The sequence below is a fragment of the Ranitomeya imitator genome, chromosome 6 (genome assembly GCF_032444005.1).
Source record: "Ranitomeya imitator isolate aRanImi1 chromosome 6, aRanImi1.pri, whole genome shotgun sequence".
Taxonomy (NCBI): Eukaryota; Metazoa; Chordata; class Amphibia; order Anura; family Dendrobatidae; genus Ranitomeya; species Ranitomeya imitator.
The window spans coordinates 536,055,642-536,074,303 of record NC_091287.1 but is presented as its reverse complement, the minus strand read 5'-3'; the positions used below and the strand labels follow the sequence as shown (position 1 = coordinate 536,074,303).

The window sequence follows — 18,662 nt, the reverse complement described above, 5'->3', positions numbered from 1 at the left end:
ATTATGTGACTTAACACATTTGAAGTCTCACATTGCGAGGATTCCCCAGTGCCAGGAGAGGGGGCGATTTGTTTACATGCAATCATGCGCCAACTAAACTGTATTCGGCCTTGCTCAAAGTTAGTTAATTGAGCGAGGCCAGAAATGTGAGTGTCACATACTTGGTCATATGACCACCTGTGGAGAATCTGCAATGAGTAATGTGAGGATTCACAAGTCAGCAGTCAGTGTGACTGAACACTTGTAGTTTTAGACTGGACCACCCCTTTAAAGTTAACTCTTACAAAAATTGTACCACCAAGCTCATTACCTACTTATAAGTTCTTAATCTTCTGACCAGTGTACACCTGCATCCTTCTGCCATCTCCAATTCAAGAAACGTCTCCACCACCAAGAACCGTTCCAAACTAATAAAGGAGTTTATTCCCGAATCTCTTTATAAAATGCCTCTCCACACCACATCCGGACACGACAAAACTGTTACATCCCGTATATTACACCTCATGGATTTCCAAATTGATAAGTGACCCATTGAAGAATGTATACCACACAAGACAATGTTTGATGGAAGTTATTTTTATTTCTGACTTTAGAACATATCCCACCCCCAAAGCCCCCCCATCCACCACACTACAGCTCTTGCATAGGAGACCACGCATTAGTCATCCAAGGTCAGCTTGTCAAACAGATATTCTCCCATGCCAACTTCCGCTGCCTTCACACGCTTCAGGTTAGTAATGTGATCTCCCAGTTTCTTCATCAACTCCACTTCCTTCTCCAGATATTCATCCTCAAGGAAGTCACGCATCTGTATGGGTAGGAGACAAAGTTAGTGAATTCACAGGTAACGGTTATTGTAAAAGTTGTCCCAAACAACGTTTCAGACAAAGTCTGACACTTGGGTAGCTTCTCTGAACCACAACATCTTCCAATCTGTTGAGCTTTAAGGCAAGACAGAAATGGTGTAGAGGGGAGAACCACTCCAGTAGTCAGGTCATGTGTGGTGCAGTAAAGAGGATTAGTTGCTCTTTTAGCTCTCATCAGTAACTACTTCCATTTCCAGTTGAATTCGGGACGAGAGCCACAATTCTAGAAACTGAAGCACAACATGGTGTAACTGATAGAGTTCTTAGATTTTTGGGTCCATGCACAAGGGAGGACTGCAGAGTTAGGTTTTTCTTCTTTTAAGGCCATGCCACAACCATACACTCTAGATCAGTGTTCCCCAAGTCCGGTCCTCAAGAGCCACCAACAGGTCATGTTTTGAGGATTCTTAGTATTGCACAGGTCATTGAATGCTTGCCTGTCCAGGTGATGCAATTATCACCTGTGCAATACTAAGGAAATCCTGAAAACATGACCTGTTGGTGACTCTTGAGGACCAGACTGGGGGAACACTGCTCTAGATAATGGCAGTTTCTTGGTGGTGCACAATGGTATAGATGGGACAATGTTGGCTCATGGATGTTTGGCCCCAAGTAGTCACAGGTCAGGCAAACATATGATGGCTGCTCAGGTGGAGGGTCATGGCAGGCAGAAAAACTGGCCTCGATACAAGTTGGAGTCAAGTACAGGAAAGCCCCAGCGTGGGTCAGGATCCCCCTTGTTATACTATATGAGGGTTTTATTAAGCAAAGTGGCCACAATTCTTTTTGCCATAAAGAACCTAATTTGGTCATTCCAACAGGTTTGTGGAAATTGTATTGGTTGTCAAACTGGATGTTCACGTGCCATCACCCTTCTCAATAAATGAGACAGTAGATGTTGATTGAGTACCACCACAATGTGCAGCTTCTGTAGATTGCAATAATAAATCTACCAGAGACTGTGGACACAGACGGTCACTTCCAGCTTGGGATGCCTAGCCACTGCAGGCCCCACATTCTATACGGACTTATATCTCTGTGCCCGTTGGCACTTCTTTCCATATGACTCCCCTGATGATTCTCCACGACTGGAGTTGAAACGCGTAGGGAGGAAGATACTACATGTCAAGAGGTTTCGTTTGGGACTTTGCCTTTACACACATTGGGTGGGCTGGTCCCTTGGTGCAAAGGTCCATTTGGGGCCCGTCCTTGTCAGGACAGGAGTTACATAGGGGTTACAGGGTATACGTATTACTTTAGCCCTGCCTCTTTTCTTCTAACTGGATCTTTACTGTGTCGTACGGAAGCATACAGTGTCCGGCAGCTTGGGTGAGATCAAACCATATTTTTTATATTGAGCACTGGTTCACCTGAGCACTTTATGTGTATTTGTTTTTCGTTTGTGTCCTGTTGGATGTGCATTTTTTAGCATTAGATATTAAAAGTTATGTTTTAGTAGTGGATATCCTCCACAGCTGATCCTATTTCCAGAAACGGCACAATATGGAGGTCACAGAGGATCCATAAGCTGTTCATTTTTGAAGAATATTTACTAAAAAATTTGCGGAATTATGTAGGTTATAGGAGACTCACATGAGGGTCCGCGTGGGTACTAGCGATCTTGTGAAGGTCCAGCAGAGCCTGGTTTACGCCCTTTTCAAGTTTCAGGGCATGTTCCATAGCATTGGTGCCATTGCCCCAATCAGCCTCCGGTTTCTAAAGCAAATATAATCAACAAGATATCCATGGCTAGAAGTTGTTCTGCCATTAATGGATTAACAGTCAATGTCATATTGCCTCCACATTAAATAATTCTGCCAGGTTTGTGCTATACAGAATAAGTGTCGCCATCATCTAGATCAATTCCCCCCCCCCCCCCCCAATTTCAGCCTTAAGAGGCACCAACAGATCATGGTTTCAAGATTCTTTTCTTATTGCTCAGGTGATGAAATCATCACCAGGACCATACTAAGGAACTCCTGAAGACATGAGCTGTTGGTGGCTTTGGAGGACTACACCTCTGCTGGGAATAATATACATATGTCATTTCACAAGGTCTACAAGTCTCAGACATTCTTACCTTGATATCCTGAAGAACAATCCGTCCTCCACGTTTGTTCTGGAACTTCAGAAGCTTCTCGGCCTGTTCTCGCTTTTCCTCAGACTGCTCACGGAAGAATTTGGAGAACTTGGCCAATGCCACATCATCCCTGTCAAAAAAGAATCCCTACAAAAAAAAAAAAAAATTAAAAAAAAAATTCCTATTGAAAGCAGTGTCGGAAAACGTGATAACCAAGATGAGATCATTCATTGTAGACACTTTCATGCAAGTGAATGGAACTTCCAACCACACTAACAAGGTGCAAAAATTAAGTTAATGACCTTAATAGATCCATATGGGCACTATTGCCAGGAGAGAAATTTTTTTTTGTAATGCAGATAGGATTTTGACCCCTTTGATGTGGGCTCCGGCCCCACCTCTTTCCCAGCAGATGTCAGCTGTTTTGAGCAGTTGACATGTGCCAGAGACAGCCATGGGTGGAATCACGATCCACCAGCGGCTGTTAACCCATTGAATGCCATCAATACTCTGAAAGCGGCATTTAACGTGCACTTCCATCAATCAGGCTGGAAATCCACCAATTGGTGACGCAGTCGTGAGATTGTGGGTCACCGATGGGTTGGTATGACAACCAGTGGTCTCCTGCAGACCTTGATGGTGGTCACTGCCGGATTGCTATGAGTGCTGCCCAGTGCTCATTGCAAGTCTGCAATTCTGATCACCACCTGTATGTAGCAGAGCCGATCAGACAACTGCAGCTTCAAGTCTGCCATGGAAACAATTGAAGCAAGCCAAAAAAAAAAAAAAAAAAATTATTATATAATATATATATATATATATATATATATATATATATATATATATATATATATATATATATATATATATATATATATATATATATATATATATTTTTTTTTTTTTTTTTTATCCCATACACATTTCATATCGCCAGGAATAAATAAATAAAAAAAATTGTGGAATTGCACTTTTTTGCTATTTCCCCACACTTCCCGTTTGAGTACACAATATGATAAAACCAATGGGGTCGTTTAAAAGTGCAACTTGTCTTGCAAAAGTAAAGTTATGGCTCTGGGAAGAAGGGGGAGCAAAAAAAAAAAAAAAAAAAAAAAAAAAAAAAAAGAGGGCCCAAGGGTTAACTAGTTCTCTTGGAAAGTTGGGGGAAGAGTTATCAGAGCAGTGGGGCAAGAAGCTACATTTCCACCTATAATGGGTCACAAAAAGTAAACTAGGTCAGAACTTTTTAAACTTAGTTCTGCGCCTATAATCAGAGGGTCACTAAACACTGGGGAATTACATTATTCATGCATGGAATTTGCAGACACTATATATTAGTAGTTACAAGCTCTGGTAATGTGGCTTGCTTTGACTTGTGGTTCTACAACAGCCCAGGGGAGACAGGCTTCTGAAGAGCGCGCTCATACTCACTATGGACTGGTAGGTGTAGGAAGCCTGAAGCACCAGGTTGACGGTGCGGTTGACTCCAGCCTCGCTGTCCTGATGGTAGTTCTGGCGGATCTGGGAGCTCATGATGATGGTGGTGGTAGTAATTGCTTCTTTCCCAGGGAATAAGATGAAGTTCTGGAGATGAGGAGGAGTACGGCGGGTCTAGCACAGAGAATTCCTATTCCGGTCAAGCACTGTTGACGCAAACACTAGGACCTCCTATGGCTCTCTGCTCTGAAGCACAAACTGCTGCTCCCTGGCTTTTTATACACTCACTGGGTGGAGTCCTCCAAAAACACAATCCGGCCATTTCATTAGCTCACATTGTTTGGATTGGCTTGTAGTTTAGGCTACTTTCACACATCAGGTTTTTGCCGTCAGTCACAATCCGGCGAATTTGGAAAAAAACGGATCCGGCAAAAGTTGCCGCCAGATCCGTTTTTTTTCTCATAAACTTGTATTAGCGACCGATTGTTACAGATGGCCTCACGTTTCATCCGTTTTTCGCCAAAAATTGTATTTCTGACGGCCAGAAAAAACGGACATAGTAACGTTTTTTGTGTCCGTCAAAAAAAATAGACAGCGATGGATCCGTCATCGTCCATCGTTTGCTATAATGGAACCCTATGGCGCTGGATCCATCAAATGACGAAATCTGGCATCGGATTCCGTTTTTTTAAACTAAGCATGTGTTTTCCATTCTTAGGTCTCTCTCTCTCGCTCTCTGCTAGTCGGATCCGTCGAAAAAAATGGATCCGTCGCATCAGTATTTCACAATTTGCGACGAATCCGTTTTTTTCAAAATTCGCCGGATTGAGCCTGACGCAAAAAACTGATGTGTGAAAGTAACCTTCCAGAGAACATTCACCGGACACTGCGCCTCATGGAAAGGAAAGATCCGCGCTCCATGACAATAAATGGCGATTGATCACTGCGCTCACGTGATCACAATATTGGACACTTGTCCGTATAAAGTCATTTTTTTGGTCACCTCTAGAATATCTTGCATGTAAAAGTCTTGATGTCAGAATTCTAAAAAGTGTCACTCATATTGTGGATTTCATTGTCTTTAACCCCTTCATGACGCAGCAAATTTCCATTTTCGTTTTTTTTTCCTCCCCTTCTTCCCAGAGCCATAACTTTTTTATTTTTCTGTCCACATAGACATATGGGGGATTGTTTTTTATACTTTAGAGTGAGAACATTCACTCTACCAAATAATTTACTAGAAAACGTGGGAAAATTCCAAGTGCGGTGAAATTGTGACAAAAACGCAATTCTGACATAGTTTTTTGGGAATTGCTTTTACAGTGTACATTGTGTGGTGTGAATGACCTTGCAGTAGGATTCTGCTCATCAGTACGATCACGGCGATACCAAACATGTCCAATGTTTTTATTATTTTAGTGGTGAAAAAAAATCTGAAGTTTTTTTTTTTTTTTAATGTTTTTCTGGTTGTGTCGCCATTTTCTGTGACCCATAACATTTTCATTTTTCCGTTGATGGGGCTGTGTGATGTCTTATTTTTTGCGGGGTAAGGTGGCATTTTTATTTATATTTTGGGATTGCAGTTTTTTGGGATTGAAGTTTTGATCGCTTGTTACAGCATTTTTCGCAAGTCTCACTGATGGTCCGTGTGTATTGGCGAGTCTCGGCCGATATACGATGCAAATCGCAGCATGCTGCGATTTCACTTGCACGTATAATACGGCCAAGAAAAAAGCGGATGATGGGAGCTGCCCCATAGATTAACATATGCGATTTATTCTCGCATAGCACTCGTCCGTATTCCTCTCTAGTGTGACTCCGGCCTTATTCTCCAGCACTATGTACCTTGATGGCAGTCTCATGTAAGGTTCCCCCATACAAGTCAATATAGTTCAGAGGTAAAGCCCCAATGTGCTGTGAATAAAGCCCATAGAGGTCTATCATTATCCCCTTTTGTTGGACCTCAGTCGGGACGATGCCCTGGACTATGGGAAACTGAAAGGTGAGATCCTTGCCGATGGTCTTTTGTGGAGTCTTGTCCCGCCAGGTCTCAGGCATATGACTTGCTACAGCTGGTAAAAAAAGTCTCCAGCCTGAGACCTTAACCACTTTTCAGATGGTAGAGAGGGTGATGGTCGAGCGGCTGGTGAGGACACTGCCAGCAGCCATAAAACATTGGATGGGGCAAGGGGACCCGGGCACCATACCCCATGTTGATGGACTGCTTGAGTGGTATACGGCCACTCAGGACTTTATGCGGGACACTGCTCAGATTCGCTTGTCATGTCAGGCACCACCAGTCCAAGAGCCTGGGAAAAGTCCACGACGCTCTGTTGGGTAATCAGAACCGAGCCCATGTTGAGGGGGTACCCTGAAGTGAGGGTCATAAAAGCCCCATTTCGCCTAAATTGGCCCCAATGTCTTGTCGTGCCGCAGTGTTGGTGGTGCCAAGGGCCCGGACATGTGGCTGCCAACTACTCCTTGACAGCTGAACCCATGGACTGCAGGTATACTCAACGAATGTCTATGTACACCTAACCCATTTACATCGCAACTACAGGCTCTGCCGGCAACGAGCCCCAACTGTGCCAGGTACTCATCAACGGGTACCAAACGGAGGCTCTCTTGGACTCAGGAAGCTTAGTGACTCTGGTCCATGGGTCCCTTGTTGCCAGGGAAAACCCCAATGGACGAAAAGTGGGGGTAGTATGTATACATGGGGAACTCCATCTGCAGAGGTTACTTTTTCCACACCATGTGCAGAAATATAACATGTGATGAGAGTGGTGAAGACCCTTTCATATGGGACTGTACTGTATTGGGAAGAGACTTGTCTATGTTCTGGTCACTGTGGGAGACCAGGGTTAACCCTCCCAGTGTAAATGTTATACCGGGCGCGGAACCTGAAGATCTAAAGTCAGAGATACCTGCCATAGAGGATGCCAACCTAAGGACAGAGTGTAACCCCCGATAGGTTTCCTCTAAAGGTATTGGCAGGAGAGATCAAGGAGACGCCACCAATCCCCAAGCTGGAAGTGTCCCCTGGTAAGTTTGGGACAACTCTGCTCCAGGATCCCACTCTGACACGGGCACGGGAAAGGAAATTGAGGTAAATGGGGTGGCTCAGCAACCGGGTGCGTAGACATTGTTTCCACTTATGGCGATCAACCAGGAATTATTATACAGAGTTTTTAAAATCCGGGATGGGGTGGTAGAACAACTGGTGGTGTGTTATGAACAGGTAATTCAGAACCACAATGGACCTTGAAGTTCAGAGCACACAAGGTGACCTGACATTTACCAAAAACATAGGACAAGCTCTGAGACGTGGAAACTCTGCTGACCGCAATCCCTAATCCTAACACACCACACTAGAGGTAGCCGTGGATTGTGCCTAACGCTCCCTATGCAACTCGGCACAGCCTGAGAAACTAACTAGCCCTGAAGATAGAAAAAATAGCCTACCTTGAATCAGAGAAATTCCCCAAAGGAAAAGGCAGCCCCCCACATATAATGACTGTGAGTAAAGAAGAAATACAAACACAGAGATGAAATAGATTTAGCAAAGTGAGGCCCGACTTACTGAATAGACCGAGGATAGGAAAGATAGCTTTGCGGTCAACACAAAAACCTACAAACAACCACGCAGAGGGGCAAAAGACCCTCCGCACCGACTAACGGTACGGAGGTGCTCCCTCTGCGTCTCAGAGCTTCCAGCAAGCAAGAAAAAACCAATATAGCAAGCTGGACAGAAAATATAGCAAACAAAAATAACACAAGCAGAACTTAGCTTATGCAGGATAGAGAGGCCACAGGAACGATCCAGGAGGAAGCAAGACCAATACTAGAACATTGACTGGAGGCCAGGATCAAAGCACCAGGTGGAGTTAAATAAAGCAGCACCTAACGACTTAACCTCATCACCTGAGGAAGGAAACTCAGAAGCCGCAGTACCACTCTCATCCACCAAAGGAAGCTTATAGACAGAACCAGCCGCAGTACCACTCACGACCACAGGAGGGAGCTTGGCCACAGAATTCACAACAGTACCCCCCCTTGAGGAGGGGTCACCGAACCCTCACCAGAGCCCCCAGGCCGACCAGGATGAGCCACATGAAAGGCACGAACCAGATCGGCAGCATGGACATCAGAGGCAAAGTCCCAGGAATTATCTTCCTGACCATAACCTATCCACTTAACCAGATACTGGAGTTTCCGTCTCGAAACACGAGAATCCAAAATCTTCTCCACAATATACTCCAATTCCCCTTCAACCAAAACCGGAGCAGGAGGATCAATAGATGGAACCACAGGTGCCAAATATCTCCGCAACAATGACCTATGGAACACGTTATGGATGGAAAAAGAAGCCGGAAGAGTCAAACGAAAAGACACAGGATTAAGAACCTCAGAAATCCTATATGGACCAATGAAAAGAGGCTTAAATTTAGTAGAGGAAACCTTCATAGGAATATAACGAGATGACAACCAAACCAAATCCCCAACACGAAGTCGGGGACCCACACAGCGCCTGCGGTTAGCGAAACGTTGAGCCTTCTCCTGGGACAAAGTCAAATTGTCCACTACATGAGTCTAAATCTGCTGCAACCTATCCACCACAGTATCCACACCAGGACAGTCCAAAGACTCAACCTGCCCTGAAGAGAAACGGGGGTGGAACCCAGAATTGCAGAAAAACGGCGAAACCAAAGTAGCCGAGCTGGCCCGATTATTAAGGGCGAACTCAGCCAAAGGCAAAAAGGACACCCAATCATCCTGATCAGCAGAAACAAAACATCTCAGATATGTTTCCAAGGTCTGATTGGTTCGTTCAGTCTGGCCATTTGTCTGAGGATGGAAAGCCGAGGAAAAAGACAAATCAATGCCCATCCTAGCACAAAAGGCTCGCCAAAACCTCGAAACAAACTGGGAACCTCTGTCAGAAACGATGTTCTCTGGAATGCCATGTAAACGAACCACATGCTGAAAAAACAACGGCACCAAATCAGAGGAGGAAGGCAATTTAGACAAGGGCACCAAATGGACCATCTTAGAGAAGCGATCACAAACCACCCAAATGACCGACATTCTTTGAGAGACGGGGAGATCCGAAATAAAATCCATAGAGATATGTGTCCAAGGCCTCTTCGGGACCGGCAAGGGCAAAAGCAACCCACTGGCACCAGAACAGCAGGGCTTAGCCCGAGCACAAATCCCACAGGACTGCACAAAAGAACGCACATCCCGCGACAGAGACGGCCACCAAAAGGATCTAGCCACCAAATCTCTGGTACCAAAGATTCCAGGATGACCAGCCAACACCGAACAATGAACCTCAGAGATAACTTTATTCGTCCACCTATCAGGGACAAACAGTTTCTCCGCTGGGCAACGGTCAGGTCTATTAGCCTGAAATTTTTGCAGCACCCGCCGCAAATCAGGGGAGATGGCAGACAAAATTACCCCCTCTTTGAGAATACCCGCCGGCTCAGACAAACCCGGAGAATCGGGCACAAAACTCCTAGACAGGGCATCCGCCTTCACATTTTTAGAGCCCGGAAGGTACGAAACCACAAAGTCAAAACGGGAGAAAAACAGCGACCAACGAGCCTGTCTAGGATTCAACCGTTTGGCAGACTCGAGATAAGTCAAGTTTTTGTGATCAGTCAAGACCACCACGCGATGCTTAGCTCCTTCAAGCCAATGACACCACTCCTCGAATGCCCACTTCATGGCCAGCAACTCTCGATTGCCAACATCATAATTTCGCTCATCAGGCGAAAATTTCCTGGAAAAGAAGGCGCATGGTTTCATCACCGAGCAATCAGAACTTCTCTGCGACAAAACAGCCCCTGCTCCAATTTCGGAAGCATCAACCTCGACCTGGAACGGAAGCGAAACATCTGGTTGGCACAACACAGGGGCAGAAGAAAAACGACGCTTAAACTCCTGAAAAGCTTCCATAGCAGCAGAAGACCAATTGACCACATCAGCACCCTTCTTGGTCAAATCAGTCAATGGATTAGCAATGCTAGAAAAATTAGCGATGAAGCGACAATAAAAATTAGCAAAGCCCAGGAACTTCTGCAGACTCTTCAGAGATGTTGGCTGAGTCCAATCATAAATGGCCTGAACTTTAACAGGGTCCATCTCGATAGTAGAAGGAGAAAAAATGAACCCCAAAAATGAAATCTTCTGAACACCAAAGAGACACTTTGACCCTTCACAAACAAAGAATTAGCACGCAGGACCTGGAACACCATTCTGACCTGCTTCACATGAGACTCCCAATCATCCGAGAAGACCAAAATATCATCCAAGTATACAATCAGGAATTTATCCAGGTACTCTCGGAAGATGTCATGCATAAAGGACTGAAACACTGATGGAGCATTAGAAAGTCCGAATGGCATAACCAGGTACTCAAAATGGCCTTCGGGCGTATTAAATGCTGTTTTCCATTCATCGCCCCGTTTGATACGCACAAGATTATACGCACCACGAAGATCTATCTTGGTGAACCAACTAGCCCCCTTAATCCGAGCAAACAAATCAGACAGCAGCGGCAAGGGGTACTGAAATTTGACAGTTATTTTATTTAGAAGGCGGTAATCAATACAAGGTCTCAGCGAACCATCCTTCTTGGCCACAAAAAAGAAACCCGCTCCCAATGGTGACAATGACGGGCGAATATGACCCTTCTCCAAAGACTCCTTCACGTAACTCCGCATAGCGGCGTGCTCAGGTACAGATAAATTAAACAGTCGACCCTTAGGAAACTTACTACCAGGAATCAAATCGATAGCACAATCACAATCCCTATGCGGAGGTAGGGCATTGGACTTGGGCTCATCGAATACATCCCGGTAATCAGACAAGAACTCTGGGACCTCAGAAGGGGCGGATGACGAGATAGACAGAAATGGAACATCACCATGTACCCCCTGACAACCCCAGCTGGACACAGACATTGATTTCCAATCTAATACTGGGTTATGGACTTGTAGCCATGGCAACCCCAACACGACCACATCATGCAAATTATGCAACACCAGAAAGCGAATATCCTCCTGGTGCGCAGGAGCCATGCACATGGTCAGCTGGGTCCAATACTGAGGCTTATTCTTGGCCAAAGGCGTAGCATCAATTCCTCTCAATGGAATAGGACACTGCAAGGGCTCCAAGACAAACCCACAGCGCCTAGCATACTCCAAGTCCATCAAATTCAGGGCAGCGCCTGAATCCACAAATGCCATGACAGAATAGGAAGACAAAGAGCAGATCAAAGTAACGGACAAAAGAAATTTCGACTGTACCGTACCAATGGTGGCAGACCTAGCGAACCGCTTAGTGCGCTTAGGACAATCGGAGATAGCATGAGTGGAATCACCACAGTAGAAACACAGCCCATTCTGACGTCTGTGTTCTTGCCTTTCAGCTCTGGTCAAAGTCCTGTCGCACTGCATAGGCTCAGGTTCATGCTCAGATAATACCACCAAATGGTGCACAGATTTACGCTCGCGCAAGCGTCGACCGATCTGAATGGCCAAAGACATAGACTCATTCAGACCAGCAGGCATAGGAAATCCCACCATGACATCCTTAAGGGCTTCAGAGAGACCCTTTCTGAAAATAGCTGCAAGCGCACATTCATTCCATTGAGTGAGCACAGACCACTTTCTAAACTTCTGACAATAAATCTCTATCTCATCCTGACCCTGACACAGAGCCAGCAAATTTTTCTCTGCCTGATCCACTGAATTAGGTTCGTCGTACAGCAATCCGAGCGCCAGAAAAAACGCATCAATATTACATAATGCAGGATCTCCTGGCGCAAGGGAAAATGCCCAGTCTTGAGGGTCGCCACGTAATAAAGAAATAATGATTTTAACTTGTTGAACTGGGTCACCAGAGGAGCGGGGTTTCAAAGCCAGAAACAGTTTACAATTATTTTTAAAATTCAAAAACTTAGCTCTATCTCCAGAAAATAACTCAGGAATAGGAATTTTAGGTTCTAACATAGGATTCTGAACCACTAAATCTTAAATGTTCTGTACTCTTATAGTGAGATTATCCATCAAGGAGGACAGACCCTGAATATCCATGTCCACACCTGTGTTCTGAACCACCCTGATGTAAAGGGGAAAAGAAAGACAGATCACAGTGCAAAGAAAAAAATGGTCTCAGAACTTCTCTTTTCCCTCTATTGAGAAGCATTAGTACTTTGGGCCTCCAGTACTGTTATGAACAGGTAATTCAGAACCACAATGGACCTTGAAGTTCAGAGCACACAAAGTGACCTGACAATTACCAAAAACAAAGGACGAGCTCTGAGACGTGGAAACTCTGCTGACCGCAATTCCTGATCCTAACACATCACACTAGGGGTAGCCGTGGATTGCGCCTAACGCTCCCTATGCAACTCGGCACAGCCTGAGAAACTAACTAGCCCTGAAGATAGAAAAAATAGCCTACCTTGCCTCAGAGAAATTCCCCAAAGGAAAAGGCAGCCCCCCACATATAATGACTGTGAGTAAAGATGAAATACAAACACAGAGATGAAATAGATTTAGCAAAGTGAGGCCCGACTTACTGAATAGACCGAGGATAGGAAAGATAGCTTTGCGGTCAACACAAAAACCTACAAACAACCACGCAGAGGGGCAAAAAGACCCTCCGCACCGACTAACGGTACGGAGGTGCTCCCTCTGCGTCTCAGAGCTTCCAGCAAGCAAGAAAAAACCAATATAGCAAGCTGGACAGAAAATATAGCAAACAAAAATAACACAAGCAGAACTTAGCTTATGCAGGATAGAGAGGCCACAGGAACGATCCAGGAGGAAGCAAGACCAATACTAGAACATTGACTGGAGGCCAGGATCAAAGCACCAGGTGGAGTTAAATAGAGCAGCACCTAACGACTTAACCTCATCACCTGAGGAGGGAAACTCAGAAGCCGCAGTAGCACTCTCATCCACCAAAGGAAGCTTATAGACAGAACCAGCCGCAGTACCACTCACGACCACAGGAGGGAGCTTGGCCACAGAATTCACAACAGTGGTGCCACAATCCTACCGTCAGGCGGTGCTCGACATGGCTCACACCCATATGCTGGGAGGGCATTTGGGGCGAAAAAGACGCAGGAGCACATATTGCGGCTTTTTTTTGCCTGGGGACTATGCTGAGGTCCAGAGGTACTCTGGAGTGCCAACTAACCTCACCCACTGCAAACTACCGGAGTCCATTGGTGACTCTGATCATTAAAGAGGTATATTTTGAGCGGCTTGTGATGGATCTGGTAGGGCCAACAGTAAAATCCCCCTGGAGCCACCAATATATATTAGTGGTGATAGACTACACCACATTGTACCCGGAGGCCATTCTGCTTCAGACACCTTGGCTAAGGTTATCGCCCGGGAGTTGTATTCCATGGGCTACCGAAGAAGATCCTTGCTGATCAGGGGACTCCTTTCATGTCCAAGGTGACAAAGGAACTGTGCAGGCTCCTTAAGATAAAGCAGTTGCGCACATCGGTGTACCACCCCCAGACCAACGGGTTAGTTGAGCGCTTTAAAAAAAACCTCAAGTCCATGCTCAAAAAGGTGGTCTCCAAAGGATGGGTGGGATTGGGACATGTTATTGCCCTATTTAATGTTTGAAATCCATGCGATACCACAGGCTTCCACAAGTTTTTCTCCTTTTGAGCTTTTGTATGGCAGGCATCCGAGGAGGGTTGCTGGACGTAGCCAAAGAGGATTGGGAGCAGGAACCTACGCCATTTAAGAGCGTCATTGAGCACGTGGCCAATATGCAGGACCGAAATGGAGCAGTCATGCCAATAGTAAAAGAGCATTTAGTGGGTGCTTAGGCAGCCCAGGGCTGTGCATATAACAAAAAAGCCATGGTGTTGGTTTTGGTGCCCACCACCAAAAGCAAGCTTATGGCCAAGTTGCAGGGGCCATATGAAGTTCGAAAAAAAGTGGGGGAAGTAAACTACTGAGTTTACCAGCCCGGGAAAAGAAAAACCAACAGTTGTATATCGTCAATCTGTTGAACGCACGGAAGGACCGTGTATGCTTACGGAGGTGACTCCAGACATGTCATCTGGGGACCCTCCGATATTAGTCTTGACAGAGGCTGAGAGAGAAATAAAGATAGGAGACACCCTCTTGAAACAACAGCGGCGAAATGTACAGAAATTAGAACAAGAGAATACCGATGTATTCTTGGGACAACCTGGTCGTACCTCTGTCATACAGCATGACATTGTCTCCGAGCTTCACGTGAGGGTACAAATGAAACCGTATCATGGGCCTGAGGCCCAGAGACAAGCCATCGTGAGTGAGGTGAAACAAATTCTTCAGCTGGGAGTAATTGAGGAGTCCCGGAGTGAGTGGGCTAGTCCCACTGTACTGATCCCAAAGCCGGACGGATCCTTACTGTTCTGTAATGATTTCCGTAAGCTGAACGAGCTATCAAAATTTGATCTTTACCCAATGCCCTGGGAGGATGAACTGATCGAGCGACCGGATCAGGCCCAGTACTTTACCACACTCGATCTACCAAGGGTTATTGTCAGGTGCCTCTTATGGAATTGGCAAAAGAAAAGACCGCCTTCAAAACACCGGAGGGCCTGTATCACTATGTAGTCATGCCCTTTGGACTACATGGGGCACTGTTGTGAATTCTGTTATGATAGGCAATTCAGTACCACAATGGACATAGCGGTCAGAGCACATACAGTGATCTGACAATAACCCAAAATCATAGAACGAGCTCTGAGACGTGGGAACTCTGCAGACCGCAATCCCTAATCCTCTCCAAACAACACTAGAGGCAGCCGTGGATTGCGCCTAACTCTGCCTATGCAACTCGGCACAGCCTGAGAAACTAACTAGCCTGAAGATAGAAAATAAGCCTACCTTGCCTCAGAGAAATACCCCAAAGGAAAAGGCAGCCCCCCACATATAATGACTGTGAGTAAGATGAAAAGACAAACGTAGGGATGAAATAGATTCAGCAAAGTGAGGCCCGACTTTCTAAACAGAGCGAGGATAGGAAAGATAACTTTGCGGTCTACACAAAACCCTAAAGAAAACCACGCAAAAGGGGGCAAAAAGACCCTCCGTACCGAACTAACGGCACGGAGGTACACCCTTTGCGTCCCAGAGCTTCCAGCAAAACAAATAGACAAGCTGGACAGAAAAAATAGCAAACAAATAGCAAAGAAGCACTTAGCTATGCAGAGCAGCAGGCCACAGGAATGATCCAGGGAAAAACAAGTCCAACACTGGAACATTGACAGGAAGCCAGGATCAAAGCACTAGGTGGAGTTAAGTAGAGAAGCACCTAACGACCTCACAAGATCACCTGAGGGAGGAAACTCAGAAGCCGCAGTACCACTTTCCTCCACAAACGGAAGCTCCCAGAGAGAATCAGCCGAAGTACCACTTGTGACCACAGGAGGGAGCTCTGCCACAGAATTCACAACAGAATTCTGTGGCCAAGCTCCCTCCTGTGGTCGAGAGTGGTACTTCGGCTGGTTCTGTCTATGAGCTTCCTTTGGTGGATGAGAGTGGTACTGCGGCTTCTGAGTTTCCTTCCTCAGGTGATGAGGTTAAGTCGTTAGGTGCTGCTCTATTTAACTCCACCTGGTGCTTTGATCCTTGCCTCCAGTCAATGTTCTAGTATTGGTCTTGCTTCCTCCTGGATCGTTCCTGTGGCCTGTCTTCCTGCATAAGCTAAGTTTTGCTTGTGTTATTTTTTGCTTGCTATTTTTTCTGTCCAGCTTGCTTTATTGGTTTTTCTTGCTTGCTGGAAGCTCTGAGACGCAGAGGGAGCACCTCCGTACCGTTAGTTGGTGCGGAGGGTCTTTTTGCCCCTCTGCGTGGTTGTTTGTAGGTTTTTGTGTTGACCGCAAAGCTATCTTTCCTATCCTCGGTCTATTCAGTAAGTCGGGCCTCACTTTGCTAAATCTATTTCATCTCTGTGTTTGTATTTTCATCTTACTCACAGTCATTATATGTGGGGGGCTGCCTTTTCCTTTGGGGAATTTCTCTGAGGCAAGGTAGGCTTATTTTTCTATCTTCAGGGCTAGTTAGTTTCTCAGGCTGTGCTGAGTTGCATAGGGAGCGTTAGGCGCAATCCACGGCTACCTCTAGTGTGGTGTGTTAGGATCAGGAATTGCGGTCAGCAGAGTTTCCACGTCTCAGAGCTCGTCCTTTGTTTTTGGTAATTGTCAGGTCACTTTGTGTGCTCTGAACTTCAATGTCCATTGTGGTTCTGAATTACCTGTTCATAACAGTACTGGAGGCCCAAAGTACTAATGCTTCTCAATAGAGGGAAAAGAGAAGTTCTGAGACCATTTTTTTTTCTTTGCACTGTGTTCTGTCTTTCTTTTCCCCTTTACATCAGGGTGATTCAGAACACAGGTGTGGACATGGACATTCAAGGTCTGTTCTCTTTGATGGATAATCTCGCTATAAATGTACAGAATATTCAAGATTTAGTGGTTCAGAATCCTATGTTAGAACCTAAGATTCCTTTTCCTGAGTTATTTTCTGGAGATAGAGCAAAGTTTTTGAATTTTAAAAATAATTGTAAACTATTTCTGGCTTTGAAACCCCGCTCCTCTGGTGACCCAGTACAACAAGTTAAGATCATTATTTCTTTATTACGTGGCGACCCTCAAGACTGGGCATTTTCCCTTGCGCCAGGAGATCCTGCATTATGTAATATTAATGCGTTTTTTCTGGCGCTCGGATTGCTGTACGACGAACCTAATTCAGTGGATCAGGCAGAGAAAAATTTGCTGGCTCTGTGTCAGGGTCAGGAGGAGATAGAGATTTATTGTCAGAAGTTTAGAAAGTGGTCCGTGCTCACTCAATGGAATGAATGTGCGCTTGCAGCTATTTTCAGAAAGGGTCTCTCTGAAGCCCTTAAGGATGTCATGGTGGGATTTCCTATGCCTGCTGGTCTGAATGAGTCTATGTCTTTGGCCATTCAGATCGGTCGACGCTTGCGCGAGCGTAAATCTGTGCACCATTTGGTGGTATTATCTGAGCATGAACCTGAGCCTATGCAGTGCGATAGGACTTTAACCAGAGCAGAAAGGCAAGAACACAGACGTCAGAATGGGCTGTGTTTCTACTGTGGTGATTCCACTCATGCTATCTCCGATTGTCCTAAGCGCACTAAGCGGTTCGCTAGGTCTGCCACCATTGGTACGGTACAGTCGAAATTTCTTTTGTCCGTTACTTTGATCTGCTCTTTGTCTTCCTATTCTGTCATGGCATTTGTGGATTCAGGCGCTGCCCTGAATTTGATGGACTTGGAGTTTGCTAGGCGCTGTGGGTTTGTCTTGGAGCCCTTGCAGTGTCCTATTCCATTGAGAGGAATTGATGCTACGCCTTTGGCCAAGAATAAGCCTCAGTATTGGACCCAGCTGACCATGTGCATGGCTCCTGCGCACCAGGAGGATATTCGCTTTCTGGTGTTGCATAATCTGCATGATGTGGTCGTGTTGGGGTTGCCATGGCTACAAGTCCATAACCCAGTATTAGATTGGAAATCAATGTCTGTGTCCAGCTGGGGTTGTCAGGGGGTACATGGTGATGTTCCATCTCTGTCTATCTCATCATCCACCCCTTCTGAGGTCCCAGAGTTCTTGTCTGATTACCGGGATGTATTCGATGAGCCCAAGTCCAATGCCCTACCTCCGCATAGGGATTGTGATTGTGCTATCGATTTGATTCCTGGTAGTAAGTTTCCTAAGGGTCGACTGTTTAATTTATCTGTACCTGAGCACGCCGCTATGCGGAGTTACGTGAAGGAGTCTTTGGAGAAGGGTCATATTCGCCCGTCATCGTCGCCATTGGGAGCAGGGTTCTTTTTTTGTGGCCAAGAAGGATGGTTCGCTGAGACCTTGTATTGATTACCGCCTTCTAAATAAAATTACTGTCAAATTTCAGTACCCCTTGCCGCTGCTGTCTGATTTGTTTGCTCGGATTAAGGGGGCTAGTTGGTTCACCAAGATAGATCTTCGTGGTGCGTATAATCTTGTGCGTATTAAACGGGGCGATGAATGGAAAACAGCATTTAATACGCCCAAAGGCCATTTTGAGTACCTGGTTATGCCATTCGGACTTTCTAATGCTCCATCAGTGTTTCAGTCCTTTATGCATGACATCTTCCGAGAGTACCTGGATAAATTCCTGATTGTATACTTGGATGATATTTTGGTCTTCTCGGATGATTGGGAGTCTCATGTGAAGCAGGTC

The 18,662-nt window shown here is 45.6% G+C and overlaps 1 protein-coding gene across 1 annotated transcript; it reads right to left on the bottom strand.

Moving 5' to 3' along the window:
• Positions 1 to 633: 633 nt before the first annotated feature.
• Positions 634 to 4,605, bottom strand: LOC138641517 (ferritin light chain, oocyte isoform-like). Its single transcript, XM_069728994.1, has 4 exons — positions 4,378 to 4,605; positions 2,947 to 3,093; positions 2,460 to 2,582; positions 634 to 808 (listed from the first exon to the last, which is right to left on the bottom strand). The coding sequence occupies exons 1-4, from the start codon at positions 4,477 to 4,479 to the stop codon at positions 659 to 661; spliced, it is 522 nt and encodes a 173-aa protein (XP_069585095.1). The 5' UTR covers positions 4,480 to 4,605; the 3' UTR covers positions 634 to 658.
• Positions 4,606 to 18,662: the final 14,057 nt, after the last annotated feature.